Source organism: Larus michahellis, chromosome 1 (genome assembly GCF_964199755.1).
Source record: "Larus michahellis chromosome 1, bLarMic1.1, whole genome shotgun sequence".
Lineage (NCBI taxonomy): Eukaryota > Metazoa > Chordata > Aves > Charadriiformes > Laridae > Larus > Larus michahellis.
In genome coordinates, this window is record NC_133896.1 from 206,901,519 (window position 1) to 206,925,026 (window position 23,508).

The 23,508-nt window shown below is 34.8% G+C and overlaps 1 protein-coding gene across 5 annotated transcripts in view; it reads right to left on the reverse strand.

The window, feature by feature from the left end:
• DYNC2H1 (dynein cytoplasmic 2 heavy chain 1) overlaps positions 1-23,508 on the reverse strand; it is a 178,237-nt gene that overhangs the window by 81,753 nt on the left and 72,976 nt on the right. For 3 of the 5 annotated variants that reach the window (XM_074570728.1, XM_074570719.1, XM_074570739.1), the window contains exons 66-75: positions 22,200-22,363; positions 20,917-21,036; positions 18,338-18,472; positions 17,428-17,571; positions 15,619-15,708; positions 13,386-13,451; positions 9,891-9,941; positions 7,690-7,767; positions 6,396-6,527; positions 4,441-4,513 (exon numbers count right to left, since the gene is read on the reverse strand). In XM_074570728.1, coding sequence (XP_074426829.1) covers positions 4,441-4,513; positions 6,396-6,527; positions 7,690-7,767; positions 9,891-9,941; positions 13,386-13,451; positions 15,619-15,708; positions 17,428-17,571; positions 18,338-18,472; positions 20,917-21,036; positions 22,200-22,363 — 1,053 coding nt within the window. Of the gene's footprint in view, positions 1-4,440; positions 4,514-6,395; positions 6,528-7,689; positions 7,768-9,890; positions 9,942-12,944; positions 13,004-13,385; positions 13,452-15,618; positions 15,709-17,427; positions 17,572-18,337; positions 18,473-20,916; positions 21,037-22,199; positions 22,364-23,508 lie in introns of those variants that run through there. The other 2 variants (XM_074570750.1, XM_074570761.1) reach the window with 2 other exon arrangements.

Sequence of the window (23,508 nt, forward strand, 5' to 3'; positions counted from 1 at the left end):
TTTATGAAAGAGTGCTTACAATACTGAAGACAGTATTATGCCTATAATTAGAAAGTCCAACATCCAGTGTTTCTTACTGTGCATGAGGACCACAAGGAAGACGAACTTGTGATGTGTTCTGATATTTGGGCTATAAACCACTGTCTTGCACCTCAAGCAAGTTTCACCTCATCAAATCCCTCCCTACTGAGTTGTATTCACTGTCACTATATTTCACTGTTGAAGTATCAAAATATAAATATTTCCATATTAATTTAAATATTAAAACATGACATAAAGCATTATTAGAACTTAATCACTACCTACATAAGGAATAAAGATATATTGAGAATCTTAAAACCAAATGTTAGATCAAGATTTGATTAAAAGTAAGGTCCTGGAAACATAAATTTTAATTTTTATTAACTTCTATTTCAGTGAAGAAAATAATTTTGAAAATTTGCACGTGTTTGAAATCCTATGAAAGATACAGGACTAAAAATATCTGTTGAAGTGAACAGGCAGCAAAGATACAAAAACCAAATGGAGATCGTTCTGACCTGTAATTAACATTGTGGAATGGGCATCATGCAACGCTGCAGATATTCGTTATTACACAGAAATGCGGAACGATATACAAAGTCACAAAATGAAAATCATAGAATCATAGAATAATTTGTGTTTGAAGGGACCTTTAAAGGTCATCTAGTCCAATCACCTTGCAATGAGCAGGGACATCTTCAACATCAGGTTGCTCAGAGCCCCGTCCAACCTGACCTCGAGTGTTTCCAGAGATGGAGCACCTACCACCTCTCTGGGCAACCTGTGACAGTGTTTCACCACCCTCATTGTAAAAAATTTCTTCCTTCTATCTAGCCTAAATCTTCCCTCTTATAGTTTAAAGCCATTACCCCTTGTCCTACCGTAACAGGCCCTTCTAAAAAGTTTGTACCCATCTTTCTTGTAGGCACCCTTTCTTTTAAGTACTGTGTTATTACTTCCAGTTGAGAAACCCTGGAGACACAGAACACTGGTCACTGTTCTCATACTCTTGCGAGATACTCTTGCATATACTTAACGTGCTAGGCAGACCTTTCTTCTTCACTTATTCAACCGTTCTTAAGTTCCTGTTCCTAAGACTGCTTTGCTACTACAAACAGTGCATGGAGTATACTACAATCAAGATAAATCAAAGACTGATGGCTGTATTATTATTTTTAGCAGTGCAAGGAGTAGGCACACAGATTCCCGAGAAGCTTAATTGATTAGGAATTTTGATAGCCTACATAACTCTATTTCAACTGAGGACTATGCTTGCCTTAAATGGGGAATAGAATAAAAAGCTATGATTAGGCAATAGACAAATGTATGTAAGCCTGCAAATCAAGTTATTATAATAATATATTTATGGTAATTATGCTAATTTAAAAGGGGTGCAGTTGTAAACGAGTAACTGCCTAGCCAAATACATTGTAGCACTCTTGAGATGCATCATCTAGAAAATTAATACAGTGTAAGTTTTCTTACATAACACATTTTCTTCCATAAAACAGTATTTTAGAAATTTGGACACAATGTTTAGAAAAAGCACAGCTATGCTGAACGTGCTTTTTGTTTTAAAGCTCAACAGAAGTGAAATACAGAAAAACTACAATACTGTCCTGTCTATTCCTGGCCATTAGAATTAAAGCTACAGCCAGGATTATGTTTAGAGAAAAAAAACGGACTCCAGTGTTTTCAGGGTAAATCAATGAGTACTCGTATTCCAGATAATAACCATGCAGTCAGACTGGGAATTCCTGACATACTTTTCTACCTCCGTGTTGCATTCTGACAGAATTTCTAAATCTTATATCCTAACATGAGAAGAAAAAGCATATGTGAGAGCAAATAACTTCCCAGAAAATGTTGCAGGGGGAGGGATCTAAGGGGAAAAAAGAAAGACCTGACATATAAATACATAGTTTGGCACAGGATGCAAACTTCACATTTTTTATAAACTGATGAAGCTTCCATAAAATCAATGAACAACTCTTCAAAAGCACTTCTACTATAGTCGATGCAATTAAACCAATTCACAACAGATGGAACTTGAACTCAAAATGCTTGTTAAAATTCCTTCTGTTGTTGATCTGTACACAGAGAAACAACGTACAAAAACATCAGTAAGTGTATCATTACTACTCACAATTCCAATACAGAACGCAGGAGATGACTTTTTTTTTTTTTTAATTTTGGCAAGTAATTTTATTTTGGCCTAGATGCGATTATGACCATGAGGGCTCTGGTCTACTTTATAGAAAATGGTCTCCGAGAATAAAATACAGACTTGTTTAGCCTGCACTGATTTTCTTTCTTCATATCTATACTGCTTTTTTGAAGAATATGAAAACGTAGGTAATTAAAATCACACCTCTTTAAATACCATTTCTGATGTAGCCTGACTCAAAAACCTACGTTAAAGAAGATATGAATAAAACCCAACTCCATGAGAGATAAGGAATGATTTGGGAGTATACTGTCAATATGATTTTTGCTAATATGGTACAGTTCAGTACAGCAAGTAAAATAAAGAAATAAGCATACATTGGGTCCCCACAAAATACATTTATAGAAAATTCTTATGAACTTTATCTTCAAAAGAAATTATTTTAATCCCCCTTCATCCATAAATTTAAAAATATATGTAAAAGATGAAAAAAGGAAAAAACAGCATATCTGGATAAAACAGAAGTGGAAGGCTTTCTTGTAGGCTATTACAGCTCTTTTGGAACTCATTTTTCTCACAGGAAAACAGCCAAAGGAGATCAGAAATTTAACAGTTCCCTTTTGAACTTAGTGAAACAGTTTGTTTAAGAAGTTTCAGGGCAAGGACCCTGAAAAAGACATGGTAGAAAAAAATATGAAAAGAAATTCATATAGGCATGACTGCTTTTATTAGTTGCAAAGCTCTAGTCATGATTTATGACATGATCTCAAAACAAAATCTCACTGATATGCATGAAAAATCTGTGGATGAAACCTTGCCTACAAATGGAGTCAATGGTATTCTGCCTTCCTCAGTGAGGCGGTAGTTGTCATTCACCAAAAACCATACCCTCGTGGAATGCCTCCAAGGAACTGGTATCAAGACATGCCCAACCAATTTCGGTAATAAATTAAGATTTGGAAGACAGTAAGTGGGTGAATAAACTTAACCTGAATTCAGGTCTTTGCTGGGCTTTGAGCCGCACGTACTGCATATTGCACTTGCCATTTGATTCCAACAGGCAGGGACATTGTCAGCATGGGACCTGTAACACTCACCATAATGAAAGTATCTACTGATAATGTTTGACAGAACAGGCTAACCTTACTCCTGAAAATACTAGCCTTGGTGGTAGACATGGAACCAATTTTGGCCAACAAATAATGCCCACAGACAGAGCATAATGAGGGAGTAAGATAAACTCTTACACAAATGCCAATACAAATGCAAGAACTAGAGACCTAAACTTATATCTAATCTTAAAATAATAAGAAATAACACGTATTTCAAGAACTCAAAATTTCATTATTTTTTATGTATAACTCATCTATTGCACTATAATGCAAAATCGCCCATCTTGAGATTATTCAAACTGCAGATCTTCACAAGTACTGGAAATATAAGTCCAGCCATATTACTTTGGCAGCCTATGAGTCAATCTTCAGGTTCATTATCTGCCACATTAAAAACAGGCTTTGTCACTTAAATTTGGCTTTACAATCTAGGTAATGCAGTAATGCAGAGGGTGATTTTTAAAACCACAGTGTCCACTCCAATGAGACACTCATGATTCATCTTCCATACGCGTATTGTCATTAACTGCTAAAAACTAAAGGAAGGCTTTGGTGTGCTGTATTGCAAAATTAAGATTATTTGGAATATAAATCCCAAGCTTCGGATACAATAGGAAGAGAGGAAACAGACAGACACAAACAAATAGACAACCGTAGTATTGACTCATTCAAAACCACATGCATTTCTAAACAGACAGTAAAAATAAAAACATGAAACATGAAAATATGACACAATCTTTTGATGTCCAATTTAGAAAATATGAAACCTAATAGTTTTTAAATGGTAAATGACATTAAATAAAATCATCTTTTTGGAAAATTTGTGTCTTAAGGAAAATGCTGCAGTGTAAAACTTACAGAAAAATGGATATTCTCCTTTCTTAACTAGTCCTATGTTCAAGAATTCATTAAAAGAATCTGACAGATCTTTTATTCTATTTTAAATCACTACGCAATATAAACCAAACCATTTTAAAAGCACTTTTTAACAAAACTTTACAAGAAAGAAATCAGCAAATCCATTTACAGCATATTTTCAAATTAGGGATTCCATAAGAACCATAAAATAAAGGTGAAACATAGGACAAAAAAAGACGTTTAATTATTGGGTGGAAACACCCTAGTGAAAAATTAACTTACCTAGGATTTTACATGCAAAAAGAGCCATGGCACTCTGTAGCCTGTCTGGTCTGACAGCCTGGACCACAAGTACCTTAAAATAAAATATATTCGGGGAAATGAGTTTATAAAAGTATATTATGTCAATTTAAAAAGCAAGACTTCTCTAAAAAGGCTGAATTCTTTAAATTTCTCTTTAGAACAAAGTTATTTTCTTGGAATATATAGAGCTATCTGATAATGCCTTTCGAAGATAATCTAATGTAATTGTTCTTTTGTAAGCAGCTTGTAGTAAAATCAGAAGATAGATCTACATCTAATGTCTACTGGTAAGCTGGAAGTTTTTCTAAAATGTTTTAGAAAAAAAGGTAGCTATGTGGGTAGCTGGAATTACAGAAAGCAAACTTAGCTTTATACTGGTAATCTAAATTCTATACATGTATTTAGGCAGTAACTTCCTAAATGGAATATTGATATTTCTGATTTCAGTGCAGTAATACAGTAAAATAATCAGTTTTGAAATAATTTCCTTTGTTCAAGCACACCTTTAGAGTTTTACATCTAACTTTTTTTCTGAGACATTCTGACTTTCAAACCTTGTAGTTATGCAGATGCTTTTACTGTTCTTCGAAAGACTACAGAACATGAGCAGCTAATCAATTCAATACGAATTAAATTAGCAGTTTCCCTGCCAGCTGGCTCGTTTTCAGTTAACTTCTTGCAAATGTTCAGTGCAGGCAACTGGTGCAACTTCAGTAGAAATGATTTGTTAAAATCACCACCCCCTCTCCCACCTCCTCACTTGCAAACCTGTAAACCACAATTCTGAACCGACCATCACATTCCAGTTTCCAAATCTGGAATATCCAAGTTGCTAGTTTTAGAGGGAAAATTTAAATTCATTAAATTTTAAAGGAAGTACTACTTCTTAAACTTGAGATTACACTGAGTGCTACTGCACCATTTTTAAGTTTGAAAGAAACTAACTTATGAGTGGCATATAAATCTAACCAGGTAGTTCCAGTATATTTCATCAACAGAAACTTCTTAATACCTGGATACGTAATATGATGATCATTCCAGATTTGTTTTCCTATAAATGAAGAATTTCTATGACAACACATTGCATATGTAAGAATTGCTCTTCCGCATTTCTTCAAATCAAATATGACTCAGACAAATTCCTTTCCAAAATGGTTTGTTCCTAAATTCCACGCATGCTATTTTAGAAATTCTCCTCCTCCACAAAAACTCCAAATAGAGAGCTCCTAAGAGCCAACCAGCATGAAACTACTCTGTCTTATACCCCACCCCTTCTTTGGACGGGCCTTCATTTTATATGAAGTGACTTCAAATGAAAAATCACAGCATCATTTGAAAGTAAGTAACGACATCCTTTTTTCCATAAACACAAGAGGGATGACATTGTTCTCTTCCACAGAAGAAGGACCCCCAGGTGGAAGAAGGAAATAGTCTCTCCAACATTCTTGGTGAGTTCTTTAATCACCAAGCTTTCAGGAAAAGTAGTATTTCGTGACTACTATTCTAAAAAGCCGTGGCTGCTACTGCATTTTGTGGTTTTCAGTCAGATGTGTGAGTTTGCACATTTAATGATGAACTAAATTAACGACATTCAACAAGCTGACAAATTCTGCAGTTAGAAAGCAACCATGAAAAAATTTTAATACCTATTTAAAATTAATTCTGTCAATATTAATAAAGAGGTTGTTACCTTACACAGGATGTTCAGTTACAGTCGATACATCAACACAGAAAAGACTCGGATACGTAATTAAATATGTATTATAGAAAAAAAAATCCTTGGATTAAATAAACTAGTTAATCTGTAAGACAATGTAGACACTGTCACTGCTTATAATTCAAACAGCCCTGAAGCCTAAATTCCCAAGATGTAAAAATTACTTTCAGTGCTGAACTCATAATTATTTTAAAATAATTTAATATTAAAAGATTACCTGCTGAAATAAGGAAATTCTTTTTACAACAGTAGATGGAAAGTCTTGTTCACACACAGAGCTCTGAGAAAAAGTGTGCCACAGACCTTCTTCTTCAAAGCAAAGTGTCTGATAGAGACCTGGGAGAGAAATCTACAAAACAAATAATGCGTATTTAACAATAAAGAATAGCCATTTGGACACTGTACATTTTAATTAATTTCCAAATACCACTATGACCCTAAACCTGTAAATACTTGTGCCTATCACATAATTCAATTTAATCCTCGGACTTAAAGAATAATAGGGAAGGTTCCCTGGAAATCCTAAGTCTGTATTTGCTCTATATTTTTGTTTTTAAACTTTTAAGTTCTTTGGGCTCTACTCAACCATAGTCCTTTCCTTTAGTCATGACCAGGTTCTTTTTCTATCAGTACATACTACTGATTCACCCAGTTACTCGCTTTCTGTTTGTTTGTTTGTTTGCTTTCTTAAACCCTTAACAATCACGCTTGCTACACCATTATTGCAATTGTTCCTGATCCCTGGTGAAAAGAAATGTATGAATAATGAACTCTGAATTTAGCAGCAAAAGTCCTTGACAAAGACTGGTCAAGGTTTTCCTTTTTGCTGCTGAGCTACGTGCTGGAGGAGAAGAGCCTAAGACAGAATTTCAAGGACTAATACTTTCATTTAGTTCCCTTCAGTATCAGAGGACTTCAGTATTTACTGTTGTAGGATGAATCAAAGCAATAAAATGTTTTTTTGTTGTTGTATAGTTTAAAATTCCTTGATCTGAGCAATAACAAACATTGAAATACCTTTAAAGATGTGTATGGAAATCAGGTAAGCAGAAAACTAGTTTCACAATTAACAGTTTATAGTTTTTAATACAATATAAAGTGGTTTGTAAAAGTTAGTACATAAGAGAAACCTGCAACTTAAATATTCTTTGCGATTTTTTCTCTGCATATTTTTTCTATGTATAGAAATTATAGTACCTTGGGTAGGCTTATGGTATTTTCTAATCTCAGTAAGATGACAGGTTCTTTCACATGCATTGAAATTTATTGTTAGATGGGGTAGAGAGGTACATGAAAAGGCTCAGAAAAATGATATTAAATTTTAAAAAACTAGGGTTTTTTTTCAGGTGGGCATATATTAAGCCATGGTTTCTGGAAGACAGAATAAACAGTTTAAAATAACAAAATATTTCCATCTGAAAAAACACATATTTGAGTACTGAAGTCCAAATTACTATTTGCTGAAACCAAAGGCCTTTTAAGTTCAAATCAATCTACCAAGTGACTTATACCTTCAAAGATGCTACTGCCCAGGCTCGGTCCTGTTCTATCCAAGAGGGAATCTGGTCACGAACACTTCTTTGTGAATCCTTATTGAAGCAAGTTACATAACACACAGAAGTTACGCAAATTTTTGTGAAACACTATATTCAGTAACAAGACCGCAACACCCATGTTTTTAATAAAAATAGCATTCACAACAGGAAGCTTTCTGTGGTCTTTTGCTAAGTTCATAAATAGCATCACAAAACAAAACCTACCAATGATTTAAATTTGAGATATACATTAACATTCACTTAACCACTTGAGCCTGAAAATATCATTTAGAATGACACATCCAACTCAAGTAATTTTCTTTTCCATTAAAAACAAGTAACCCAAATGATTGGCTATCTGCATATGCACTCTGAGCAACTGACTTCAAAAATTAACTCCACTGCACATATTCCCAGTCATGGAGAAGATGGTTCTGCACACAAAGGGCAATTCAGGGGTAATTCACTAGGCAAAGCATTACTTCTGGACATGTCTGCGCTGCTAAAGTTTGGCCACAGCTCTGTTTTTCTGCTTCTTAGGTGTTGGTGATGAAGGAAATTCTAAGGATGAACAACATAGCTTAAGATCCCATGGCATCTCCGTATTCACAATATCGTTTTTTATAAAAAAATGTTACAGTGCCCATTAACCAGTTTGACAGTCTCTGCATGGAAATGTCCTTGGATCTCTCAACCATGGAGCAACTTCAAGAATAATCTTAAATGTTCAGCAGAAAAAAGGAAAGCTTTCCTGTGAAAGGATGGCTCAGCCATGAGTTCTGAAGTCTGAGAAAGAACAAAAATAGGAAAGTCGGAAGCAATTGTAGGAATAAACTTGAGATGGGTCTGCAATATACATTCCATTTAGAACTGGGGTTGAATCACATATGTCCACAATCTTTCCAAAATCTATTATGGGTTGTGCATTAGATGGTGTTTAAATTTAACTGGTGTTAGATTCCATTATACAATTGGATCTCACATAGCTTGAAAATGACCTACAGCAAGAAAATACTTGACAGACACCAAGTTCACTGACATTTAATTCAATTATAAAGACTCCATAGTCTTTATAATAGATGAAGAGGGATGTCTATATTCACACTGAAATTCAAAACCTGTAGAGCCATCTAAGGGCTAGAGACACTGGGAATTTAAGGATCTTTTTAGCAACCATCTGCCTGAGTAAGAAAACCTGAATAATACATTATGTTTTAAATGACTTGCCACTTCTGCCAGCATGCACCTGAACACAGTTGGTGTCATGAATATTCTAAAAACGAGGTACTCACATTGGTCATTGTCTTGTACCACTGAATGTACGAGATACCATGACAGACATCTAAAAAAGGTTAAAGGCTGAAAGCAATTGTGAATGATGAAAACTGCAGCTAAGCCTGATGGAAATGAGCTAGCTTGACCCTGAACGCAAGAGAAGAGGTGATTAACAAAAGAAGAGGCAAACCGAGCTCATGATTCCTGATTGGGCTTCTGTTTCCTAAAACCTCCTTTCAAAAGCTTTGTCAAAATATTTGGTTCAAAGAAGGGCTATAATGGATAAGACTATGGAAAGTTTAGCTTTTTTCTCTACCCTTTTATACTGGAAGGTTATTTTGAAAGTATACAGATTCAATAGAATTGATGGACATTTAGTAACTACAGTACAATTAGTCAGGCATGCAACAGAAGCTTCTTAAGCTAGCTCTGTCACCTAGGAAAATATACAAATACACCTCCAGAATTAGAACTGTGAGGCTGGGGAAAAAGGCATGTCAAAGTTAGCAAAGTGTGTGGACAATTTCATCAATCCATAGAAAAAGTACAACTCATATATAATACCGGGAGAGAGAGGGATGCAGAAACACTGATTTTAGTTCCTTAAGAGGGGCTTAACACCTTCTCAAACATCCCATTTAAAAAACAAATTGAATTGCAATCCTGGTAACAGAAAAAGGCGGGGGGGGAAGCAACAAAGGCAAAAAGCTATGCAAATTAGAAAATAAGTTGCCGTGTTCAAAAATTTCAAAAATTTTTTATATTTTATGTTATTATGTGTAATTTGTTCCTTTAATGTATTAATACAATTAATTAAACCATACAGTAAGGATACAACTTTAACTTTTCAGGATTTAAGTAAATGTTCCTTATTTCAAAATATACAAATAAATGTAGCTTACTGATTTTCTTACGGTATCTCCAATGATGACACCTGTAAAAGTCTCCCATTCCTAGGGGGAATAAATGAACAACTCAGATAAGTCACAAGACAACTTTAAGAACAAAGGTTAATATGTAGTAGCATGTAGGCAAAGCAGGAAGATAAACAAATTAAGCCTCGATTCTCAAAGAGTTATAAAACATTTTTAAAACTCTAGGTAATACTACCGGTATGCAACTCCTTTTGCAGAATTCAAGGTAAGTGACTGCAGTGCTTTATAAGAAAAAGAAACAAAAGGAGGCAGCCCATCCCTTCCCAGCACCCACAGCTCCCACCCAGACTGATTAACTACAGACCAGCAAGAAGTGCCGTACGCGGCTGGCAAGGAAACACATACTGCCTGATAGGGCACCAGCAGCCCACATGGGACAGATAATTACAGAATCCATGTTTCAGTAGTGTTTCATCTTATAGTATCCAAAGGGTGCAGTTATTAGAACAGGAGGAATACTTAATATAATAGATTGGTATTGTGAATACTTTGGTTGCCTTAAGAAAGTGAAATGTAAATTGAATTTATGCATGATTAAATCTTTTAGACTTGGTATTTGTATTTTAAGACAGATTAGATAAGTATTTAAAAACATGCTACAAATGACATAATCCTGTATTTAGAGGTGGTAAGAAATATACTAAAAAATCTTTGTAAGTATTGAAATTTTACATAATCAGTATCTGTAATTCTATGATAAAGATTTTTTTTTAATTGTTAAAGACAACAGTAAGATTCCAAATGAAAAAGTCAATCAACTAGCACTAATCTGATACAGACAAGAGCATAGCTTTTTGTACCCATCAATTTATCTGAGACTTGAAAGCACTCTCTCTTTCAATTACAAAGAAAATGGCCATGCACACAAAAATACATGAAGGCTCCCCAGTTTTAAAACCAGAATTCGTGTAATATTTTTATGAAGGAAAGCAGGAGTATAATATGTAGAGACATGTAAAACTACCCCAGAAAAATCTATACATATTGATTCAGAAAGATAATATCTCTGCTAAGAGCCAAGGCATTCTATAACATAATGCTGAAGTTGTACTATAAATTTCTCATCACTATGCAAAAAATTCCTAAGTGCAGAAGGTTGAACTCTTTTGGGACAGGGACTTAGAATCCTAAATTCTCTAGCAGCATAATAAGCAACTTCTAGCCTCATCACATTAAAAGCTTTAAGAGAAATAACTTTAAAAGAATAACCACTTCAGCTTCATTTTCCTCAAACAATATCTTGCACAAGCACTAATTTCTTAACAATTTAATTAAAATAAGTTCTACCTTTCAAAGAAGTGATAAAATTATTGATATTATTTGCCTGTTTTGAGTACTCAGCTACTGCGGGAATGTGCATTATACGTAACCTAGATTAAGCTGGTTAAGAGCTTTAATAGCTGATCGAAATGCATTGTAAACAATAGCAACCAACACATAAAGCGGTACTTACAAATACTTAAGAAGCCTAGGCAGCCAGGCTTCAATTTAGTCAGAAAACTATTTGCAAGTTGCTGCCTTCATTACTTTATAAACTCAAGGACTAGAAAGATAAAGCAAGATATTTTCTGAAAAGAAATAATAAAGATGAATTAAGGAAGTTCTAGTAATGAAGAGTAGCTAGGTATGCCTCTACCAACAAGATTAATTTGAGTTATTTTTATCAGGCAGCTTCATTGCTGACAGACTGGGGGATTTCATTTGGTCAATGTCTGCAATAAAACAACATTCCACTCATAACACCAAAAAGTTTCAACCAAGCTTTCTTAAACCTTGTACCTTAAACCCACATCCTTCATATGATCAGGTTCCTTAACTTCCTTCAAATGCATTTTACCTTTTACCCTACCATGGACTCTCCTCTAGCAAATTGACATCTACTACCATTTGATACTCCTCCTGGTCTCCAGCTTCTAGTCCAGAAAGCCATAGCCTTGTCCCTCCATTCCATGTAGGTATTTTAGATAACGAAATGTGTCTTGGGACAGGCTAATCAGACATGTTTAAGCACTTGTATTGAGTCAATTGTGTTTCTTGTTCTACTTCAGGCAGACTTAATAGGATTAATTTCACTACACGACAGACAACTATAACTTTGGCATCTACATCTCAGGCAGCTAGCCTAGTCTGCCTGTAAGGTCAATGGAGAGCAGTATGCAATTTTAGTACTAAACCATCTGACCTATTTTATGAAATTCGTTTATGATGAAACTAATTGCTTCTTTGATAGGTCTGGTTTTTCCTGTTTCCTACAAAGACAGTCTAGGATAACCTGCTCAGATTAATTTTAACAGGTGTTTAAATTTTAGTTACCAACTCAATCATCACTAAAAGTCTTATTTTACACGAAACATGTAAATTCACTATGAACTCCCATGTTGGGCAAAAGCATTATCTAACACCCAAATAGAAGAACAGGCTATTACTGAAATGTGTGCTGCCCCATGGAAATAAGGGTTAGCAGTACTCAGGCTCTGCTGCAATTTTGTTGGGAAGAGGGTAGCCTCTAAGCAACAGGTAAATTCCCCATTAATTCCCTATAAATTAGGCAATTTCAGATTAGGCCTCATTCAGACCACTGTCAAAAATGACATGTGACATCTCTCAATTTTTTGTGAATACACTAATAATGCAGCACTTGCCTGAAAACTGAATGGACAGTGATTTTTATTAAATGTGGTTTGAACCTATACCAACTGCATGCCACTATGCTATCAAAAATATAAACTATTCCAGGGTGTGTTCATAATTCCTCTCAAAGATAGGCCACTATGGTGCAAAGAATCCAATACTTATGCAGCCAGGGAACAACATACAAGAAGGACACTCTCTGTACAGTGCACTCTTGAAGACACTGTTGCAAATGAGGACATTAACGATTGCTGTAATTTCTTAAACACTGAAGAATCAATGGCTGAAATGCACAAAAGATAACTTCATTACTTCACCTTCCAAGAAGACTGTTTGCCTTAAGTGTCTTCAACTGCAGGTTGCAGAATCAGACTTTTATTTAATGTCTTCCTAGGTCTTGTGCTCCTTTTTCCTCATTTCAGTACCAAGGTACGATGCGCAATCGACCCCTGATCACAGTGAAACAGGTGTGTATCCATCACTTATAAAAGAACACCTGTATTTAACTGGAAAGATAGATAAAAGTCTAGCCACATGGTGGCGGGAAACACTGTTACAGTGCCTTCACAACACTACAAGAACCCTCCATAACCGACTTTTTCAGACCCCTATTTAAAGGCAACCATTTACCCACCTTTCTTACGGTAATCTTCACTTTGAACATAATAAATGCAATGTTGACATCCAAAAGTAACTATCATAGGAAAATAGTAGCATATAAGTGTAAAATCCCAAGTCCTACACTTACTGACAAAAACTTTTTATCTAGTTATTTACTCTTCATATTAAGTTTAACTAAATCACTTGGGGATTTTCTCCTCTAGCACTTACATTCTCTTGAAAAAGTTCAGGGTGCATTCCTCGTACAAAATGTAGAGCAAACATTAGCTGATCAGCCTGAAATGAAAGCAGTAAAAATATATTTATATGATCGTCAAAAGACACCTTTCTGCTTTTTTTATAAGTAACAAAATTTCATTAATAAAACACCTCTAATTCCATGGTAGTGACTTAATGACACATCTCCTAATTCAAAATTGCGACATACCTCTGCAACTTAGAGACAAACACTAACCCAAATCCTTTATCTAAGTACATCTAAATTCAAGTGAAGAAGAAAAACCAAGTACTTGTAATAAAGCAAACATATTAAAGAGAATCCATTATTTTTTAAACTGTGCATAAGAAATGCTTGAAGTCTTCTCATAGCAAATTTTTGAAAAAGGATTGTATAGGAATTATTTAATAATTTACTGGTTCCAGAATCATGGTGGACCGAATGAAGGGACATATGTGGCTTAGAGACCATATCCTTACTGGTTTTAATTGCCCTTGGAATGACTGACCTTGGAAACTGCCAAGAGGCTATACATAACTCAATTCACTTGAGCCACAGCTGCTTTAGACTGGATTTCCGTAACTGCAGAACTGCATGATGGCAGCCACAGCAACTCTCTGCATAATTTGTATCTCTATGGATACTGATACATAAAGTTGTTTTTTGCTGCTTTAAATAGTTCTGTTTTATTAATTCTTTCAATTACAAACCTGTATGGTACAAAGCATCCCCAAGGATACCATTAAATCAAATAAAGGACATTTCATTTTATTTTTGCACGGATTTACTATTGGTTTTGTTACAGCGGTAGGAGCAGAGGGCAAACAGGGCCCACCTAGGAATCAGGGTCAAACTGTTCACAGCACTAACGTTCTCTTTGTATTGATAAATAAAATACGTCCATGATTATAACACTGAGAACAACTGGAATGGCTGAAGGCCACACCATTCAGCTCTTTCATCCTCTCAGACAATGAATGCTCCCTGGGTGGTTTAGTATCCAAAACTTGAATGGGAATTGTTTGGAAGAACACTGACTGGTCGAGGCCAAATCTATGACAGCAACTATTTTGACAGATTAACAGAACAGGTGGGCCAGTTCCAGTGCTCAGGCAAAATTCTTGGCACCATTTCATTTACTAGCATGCATGATGTCTATGTACACACAAACACAAACATTAACCACAAACGAAATCATCTTTCCCAATTCTAACACGCTAAAAAGGTATGAACTTGTTTGAGCTACACCATTTATGAAGACACTAGTAAAGCCGCAGTGTCACAGGAGTCTTTAAAAATTTGCATGGATAAAAAGCAGTGGATTGCTGATGGCACGAGGAGCTTATTTGTTCTCTCCACTATAGGAATACAATACTAAGCTGGATGGACCACTGGTCTGAAGCTGCACAGTAACACTTACACTTGAAATATTTTCTAATCTCCGATCTGATCATTCACAGTGAAAATCTTTCCTACTAGATATTCTCCCCTCTGTGCCTTGCTTTTGAAATCTTTAATCTTTTCTGAGATATAAAAATAGCTGCCTTTCAATATTCAAAAGATGCGATGACTTATCGGAAGGCTTCACATACTCATGACTTCAAACATAGACATTAAATTATTATGAGAATATTTCATGAGAATCCTCTTGGACTTCGATAAACCAAAAATCCTTAGATATAACTGCTACTTCTGCATCCTCAGTACAGGGTTGCTAAACTAGGGGAAGAGGGGAGGAGGTGGTGTAAAATTTTCCAAGATCTCTCCATTCTCACCAATCAAACTCCATTCTTGCATGATTTGTACTACTGTTTAAATCATCTGTGCAGACCTACTATTCTTCAGCCTGGTACTGAGACAAACACTGTTCCATGTGAAAGTAAAAATTAAAATTGAAAGTGAAAGACATATCTATCCTAGGTTCTCACCAAGAGAGCAGAGGTGAGGAGCCAGAGGTGAAGCAGAAACAAGACTAGGCTGGGAATAGCCTTGTTAATTAGAAAACTGCTCTGTGGAAAAATGTGCACACGCAATCCTAATTCTGTTACATTCTAACTTTTAGTCCTCCTCATTTTGCACGTTAAATATTGCAAGTGTAATTTTTTGCGTGTACTACATGTGTACTGACATAATACTGTTTATTTAAAGTAGATCAAGTGTTGGTTGCTAAAAGTATACTTTCAAACCCAGTGCACTGTACAAAGGCCAGAAAAAATACAATCTTACCTTAAACAAACAATGACAAACATATTCATACACTGTATGTTTCAATGAGGCAATAAGCGACTTGATTCTTTCTTCAGTATTACCTGAATCCTAAAAAGAAATTTTGGCTTTCAAAAATTTACGTGGAAGTAAAAATCATTTTATGTACCCTGTAGATTTCAGCAGAATGACACAAATAATCTGGACACTTACTAGTGTGACACTTACTAGTTCTAAAAACAAATTATTGAACTCAGCGGCAGCCATCAATGAGTAGATGATTAAATGAGAAGATCATGCTGAAGCATTAAGAAATGAATATTTTGGTGTTGAATATTTTGACTAAGAACATTATATAGAAGGTAAATACACAGAGTGTGAGATAACAGTTTCTTTTTCTAACATTAATATCCTTGAAATTTCAGTTTTCACTTGGTAAAAAACTGGTTATGTATTGAATTACTGTATTTAATGTTACTGACGTTATGTTATGTTGACGTTATGTCAATGTTATGTTGACGTTAAGTGTGGTTACTAAAATTGCAGACAAACTTGGCCCAACTGAAGTAAACATTGTAGAAAATAGTAAATATATCCTGTCCTTCAAAGCTTACAGACTAAAAGACTAATTAATAGGAGAAAACTGAAAGGAAGATGGGATAAAAGAGAAAGAAGAGGGGAAAAAAATAAAGCTGAGGGAGGTAACGGGTAGTATGAGATTTATCAAAACCAAGTTCCTTTCTACCATGCTGGAATTTGAAGAGATGAAGTTATAAAGGAGGGAAATGTGGATTCACAAGCTGATTTGACTAATACCTTTCCCATGCCTAAAAGATAGTCTGGGAAAAATGAAGAACTGGATAGAGGAGAAGAAAAGAAGGAAGAAAGCAAAGAACGCAAAACCAGAATTTGTGCTTAAAATAGGTAACATAATAGGCAGGAAGAAAAGAAATTATGAAAGAGCGTTAAAGTAAGAACAAGAAGTTAAAAGCTCACGTTGTGGAAACGAAGCAATAGGTAAGGAACTTTAAAGAGGGTCAGTTCGCATAGTCAGAACCATGCCCCTGGTAATGATTGTAGCTGAAGGAAAGTTGTAAGCACAGAAGCCAGAATAAAGGGGAATCCAAAAGTGACACGATGAAAGGCTGGTGAATGCCTTTTTAAAGTGGAAAGAGAATTAAGACGGATTTTGGAGATGCTGACATAAAAGAAAATGCATTGTCACTCAGTGGGCGTTTTTAGATCTAAAGAGTGAGGTGACAAGGGATAAATCCATAATTATGTGCTTCAGTAAGAATATACTGGCCATTAGAACGCAGAAAAGTAAAAATTACATTTTTAACAAGACAGGCTGCATGCATGCTTACAAACTGTATAAAAGTAGATAAAGTTTTGATCTTCCTTCGGGTAACTGAACCAAGTAGAAATATAGGTATGTTCTTATTCTACCCCTTGCTGATAGAATTAGCATTGTTTGCAGATTAGGTCAAGGATTTATTTAAATAAATCCTTCAGTAAAGTTATAAACAACCTTGTTTTTCATAATCCACCTTAAACAAAGAGTAAGCCTGAAATTACAAATAAGAGTTACTTTTCTTTCAGGTGGCACAGCAATTTTATGATTTATATGTAATGCAAGATCATTAAAAATTCCATGTGCCTGTATTCTGAATATCTAATACACAACAGTTCGGCATCACTAATTATACATTTCATCATAAGTTATTATACATTATTTTCTAAAAGCATCCAAAGCAACTAACATATTCTAAGGATCAAAGCAGCCTGGTTCGCCTGCAGCATTAACAGCTTCAGGAAAAGAGAAGATACCTGCTCGCTTTGCAGAGCCCTTTGGAAAAGCCGCAGGAAAGCCGCCAAACTAAACCGGTACATATTATTAATTTTGGACAAGTCTGAGATAATAAAGTACATCTTGCTAGCACTCTCAGCTAAAGGGAGATAGGCGTCCCTCTCCTGTGGATAACAAAAACATACGTATGTGAAACCCAAGGGCATTACTGCCATCTACTGGTTACTGCATAAACATTTACTCGTCCGACCAAAAAAACCATTCGCATGACTCCCACTGCTTTAGAAAACTGAATTCTTTCTGATTCTTCAATTTGAGGGACATGCACTCCAGACTTCAACACCGTCCTTAGATTTCAAAATTGGAAGAAAGCATTTTTAGCAAAAATTTCTTTAAATTATGAAAAACTTTTTGGAAATTAATCCCTAGGGCACTGAGGTCTCTTTCTGCCACAGAACACGTCCTAAAATTCAACAGAAAATTTTAAACTAAACAAATAAGAACACTGAGAAAAACTCTGTAACGTGTTACAGAAACAGGATGCCAGGTGAATAGCATCACCAATGACCTAAATTTTTGCAATAACAAGGGATATACTAAGTAAGAACATCCACATGAGCCATACTGTTTGCAATAGCCAATGGCAAAAAGTCAAAACCCATTACTTGCCAATAAGTCCTTGGGGAAAATTCCTTTAATTCAAACTATTTGATTTTAAATTGCATAGATATTTACCATATATAAACCAAAGGAATTTAATTATTGAAAATACCTTCTGTACTTGTATACCCCAAATATCTTTTACTCCAAAAAATTAATTTAGTATGTTACTGATCTATACTCCTCTGGATGTTTATATCCCCTCTATATAGAAGATTAATATTTTTAGCAGGAAAAAAACAGCAGTAAAAGATTAAAATATTCCTCTACCTTATCAAGGAAACTCTGAAGTCTGTGAGATTCAGCAAGTGATTCTTGGATGAGTGCGCTACTTCCTTTAGTCTGATTCAAAGATTCAATCAGATCCTTATTTTCTAGTATATTGCCTTGCGATGTTGCAAGTGTCTGTAAAAAAAAAAACAAAAAGTAATTTATGTTACATTAAAATACCTGGAAATTAACCATTTTGGAACCTGTCCTTCTTTCTGTCCTGTACATACTTCTGAATCATTGAATGCATCAAGGGTACTAGAAAGCAAGTGGTTAGTCCAAAAACTAAGATGTTTTAAAGAAGCATGGAAAATAAAAGCCAAGAACAAACTCCAAAAATCCAGATTGCCAGGTTTGAAAATTAAGTCGCTGGCAAGCTTTTGAGAATTATTTCTAGCAGAGTCTTACACACTAACATCCCCATGGTAAATACAAATTAGGGTATTTTTTCTTTTATTTAACTACCAATTTAACCTGAAATTGGCTACTTGTAATGACTTCCTGTACCCAGTCATTCATAAATTAATTTTTCCTCAAAAACATTGCAATGTTTTTGAAGAAAACAATTTTGGTCTTATTTCCAACTGAGATGAATATTCACCATTACAACAATTTCAGTTTTGTAGTCCGAGATCCGTTCAAAATCCTTGAGATTACCCAAGATTTTCCCTGAGTTCTCCTCTGTAAACTATTTCACTTCTAATAAGAAGTGGTAAAAGCTTGACTGATTCACTGTTATTCAAGGGGTTTTACTAACCTTCAGCAAACACACTTCAATACAATTTTTTAGTCAGACAACACCACAAAACTGGCTTCTTGTCAGTTAAGTCAGTTCTGAACAACTACCTGCAGGACAGCATTTCGGGATATTTGGGGGCAGAGATTAACCAGTTAGAATAGTAGAATGCACTTAGTTCTCTAGCTGAAAAGAGTTTAGGACAAGACCATCTGTTTTTTTCAAGGAATCCGATTTTGCTATGAAGAATCATAGTGTGAGCCGTGAGAGAGCCACAGCATGTATGTCTTTACTTCAAGGCTTTTGGAAGAAAATCAGTACAGTACTTCAGATGGAATGCTAATGTTGCTTTTGGATTAACCTGAATTTAGCTAGATCACTGACATCTTTGTTGACAAAGCCTGTGGAGCATATGGTAGTTTCCACTGAGCTTTAAGTTTCTTTCTTCAGGGTCAGAGGACTCCGATTTCAAGCGCTGACAAGAATGCCAAAGTTGAAACCAACCCCAGTGTTAATACTTGGCCACTTTTTGTTGCAGATATCTTAGGCATCAATTACTTGAAATTTTGCACTTGGCAGTTCAGATTGGACAAACGTGAAAAATTTTGGAGTTCCAAGATCATGCAAAAAGTCTGTTCTAAAAGGTGGACATTTTTTTGTTGCATCTATAAACTCTCAGCTTCTGGCAGACATTTAGATACTGAAAAATGATCAGCTTTGAATATGGAATTTTTTTAGAGAACAAGCTTCCCTCTGCCTGTAAGAGAAATCTGCCCCATCACAGTTCTAAAAAAGGTTTGAGCTTAGTATTTGAGACTTAATAGGGAGTTTAATAAGGACAATAAATGTGAAAATTCAAATCACATTAGATAATTGTGTGCAAAATTCTAAAACTGAGATATTAATGGCCAGTCTATTAAAGTTAGTTTATGACTTTTTGAGGAATCTGTAGAAACATTAGCTTATGATCAAGTCCATTGTGCGGGATACTGCAAAGTTCCATGACTCAGCTACAGACTGACGGTTTTGAGGCAGCAGGTCAATCTCCCTGCATCTATGATAATTTAGAATGAAGGAGGATTTGAGGATCCATTCATATGGGCATGAAGTACAGTATCTGTGAAATCCATGACAAGATACAAATGAAAAAGAAGAGAGTCCTCTTCCTTGGAAGCCACCTTTTCTTATAGAGGTATATACAACTGTTTCTGAGCATAATTACTTTCATTAAAATAAAAAGGTTAACTGAAAATTGAGAATATTAATTTTAAATACGAAAGCAAAATGTTAACTATAAAGAATATTACAGTTCATTGGTAATAAGAAATAATTGTGGAGGTTTAAAGTTTTAAATGTCTCTCTCAACATATCTTTCCATTTTCTACTGAGAATTTTTGTTTTTTTTTTCTTTCACAACACACAATCATTTCTCAACTTGAGAAAGTATTATTTGACATGATTCAGAAGCTTAAAAATGTGGCTTTTTAAAAACTCATAATTTGAAATAGTATATTTTTAAACAAAATTTTCTCTTTTTTAATGCATTAAAAAAAAATAATGACATTTCTAATCAATCTAAACCAGCTATATCTGGCCCAACAATTCATACATTTAACTTTGACAATCCTTAATGTATTGAAATACTATAGTTTCATGACAGATGTACATATCTTATCTACTTTACTCTCCCAACAGCCCCAGGCAAATAACACTTTTATTTTCTCAAATCAAAAATTCTGAAGGCTCATTATTCCAACATTTTCACTATTTTCATTCAAACACATAACAATATGAACATTATCTTATTGATCTAACAGATATAAAAGAGGTAAATTTATTTTACCTCCAAAAGAGATTCTTCAAGCTTAGCTAACTGTATCTTCTTATCTTCTTCTTGTTGTAATAGTTTTGTCTTCTGCTCTTCCAAATCAGGCTTTTCATGCTGAATCGTTAAAGCCAAAAGCTAAAAAGAAAGGAGATTATTCAACAGGATAAAAAACACTTTAATATTTCATAAGATACATTCATTAATTATATAGCATAACATATAGTCATTAATCATATAGTAGTATATAGTCTATATTTTTGAAAGCACACTTCTAAGCGTTCATTCAGTTGCACCAGATATTCAAGAGCTTTACATCCAGGATATCCTGCAGTGGCAAGTATAACCCAGGAACTACTGTGAACCACGCTCTCATGAATAACAGCAGATGCAAGCCAGGTGAGATACTTAAGGACATCTCAAAAGGCACTGTATCACTTTATTAAGGACACTGATTCATACCCTTTTACGCTGAGACCTAAACCTTTGCACGTTAAGCTGAATCACATCTGTGTTTAAATGATTGGCAGTCTTCATAATGTATACACTGTTATCAGATATAAGAAGTAGGTGGTAGAAAGCACAAACTGGAAAGAATGGGAGTGAATTTCTTTCTAGCAAGTCTACCAAAAGCCAAACCCCTCTCCTGCCAACAGAGAAAACAAAAAACAAAGCTTTTTTTTTTCTGTATTTCCACTTAAAGATGGGGTCAGTTCACTTGGCTACATTGTATGATGTTGTTTCCCTGTCTCCAGCGGAGGGAAGAAATCCATATGGTTATCCCATGCTTCACGTTTTGAGTTATATCTTACTTATCAATATCTTATTTACATCCTATTCTAAGCCTCTTGATGTTTGGAAAACAGTGTTTCACACCAAATAAAGAGGGTTTTTCCTTCCCTTAACTTACCTCTTTTCTTTTTTTGGTTTCATTACATTTTTCCTATGCACAAAGTATCTCTCTAACTAGGACACTGGAGAGCAATAACAGGAATGGTTCCATGGTACCATAAATGCATCTTGAACAGAAAACATAAGCTTAGCAATTAATTTGTTGCAACTGAAGTCAATAAGACCATTTCCATTTTCTCTACTGGACTCACTACTTGCTTCCATAGTGCATAAAAACAAGATTTTAAAATTTAAATTTAGTTTCAGCATCAATTTTACCATTTATATTTGTGTGCTAGAAAATATCTCCATGACCATTACTGCAAACTGCACCATAGGGCTTCTTCCAGAAGCTTGATGTTGCAATGAATGTCTGCTATAAATACATTGGTTTTATTCTAAATGCCTACCTGTCCTCTTAAGCCACTTGCTGTTGTGGTAAAGTTTACTTCTGTAACAATAGAAGCAGCATCAGGTGGAATGAAGGGATTTGGGTTCCTTGTCGATAGAAAAAGACGGAACTCTTCATTATAATCTATCATTTTTTCACCTATTTGTATAGTGTAACGGGGTCCTGTAAATAATAAATAGAAGTTATACGCACTTTGATTGGAATATTCTAGAGTTATCTGATGATAGATATATTTTATATAATATATTTTATAAATTGTTCAGAAAGAAAATAAATTTAAAAAATTTAGGGAACATAATGTATCCTGCAGTGTTAGACAAAAAAATGCAATAACATAGCACCAGCGTAAGAAAGATATATAGTGAGAATATTTAACACACCAGGGTATTTTATTGATCCTTACCCAGTACAAAAAGTATAAATGGCAAAAAATGCACTTGAAGTGAAAGTAATGCTAATGAATCTTTGAAATCTTCAAACAATGAATAGGAGAGAGAACACCACAGAAGATGCACTGGAGAATCCCCCTTTTGCTAAGAATCCTGTCACAATTTAAACATATTCATTTACATTTCCACATAGGTATACTACTCAAAACAAACTAGCCATAATTACATATTGGCTAACTAAGATGGTTCAACATTTTCTGAATGTGACCCAAAACCATCAGATTTCGTCTCTGGATCTGTTATATTTATTTGTAGAAGGTTGATGTTGCTGTACAACCATGATTCCATTAAAATATTACTTTCTATGACAATTGTTATAGAGAAAGTCTATGAAACTAAAGGTACTGGAATATCTAGTCATCAGATTTAAAGCAAAACATTCCATTAAGAAATATCCCATAAATTTGTCTTATTATAAATATATTTAATTTAATCACAGTAGGAAAGAAACTATTCATGAAAATTTCTGCTGTCATGGTTTCAACCTCTGTTTATACTCCTAATATTTTGACATTTCTCAACATGCCTGTCACAGAATCAAACTATACGTATGGCATCTCATCACTCTACTCCCACCACAGGTTTCCTTTCTAGCGGGGTCAGAAAAGACTCAAATAATCACACGACTAGAGTAAGATTTTACCTCCTAACACTAAAAAATATCCTTATATTAGATATATCCTCATCCTTAGAATAACAAGATGAAAAGTTTCAAAGTGAAAATTTCCTTTCCAGAGAAATTTCTGAGGTGGCATAGCCAGGTGCTTCTCTATTTTTAGCGCTGGGAGCAAATCAGAAATGCTCCAAGTATAAATCTCTCGCTAAAACACTGGTAGAGATGAAAATCACATACCAATT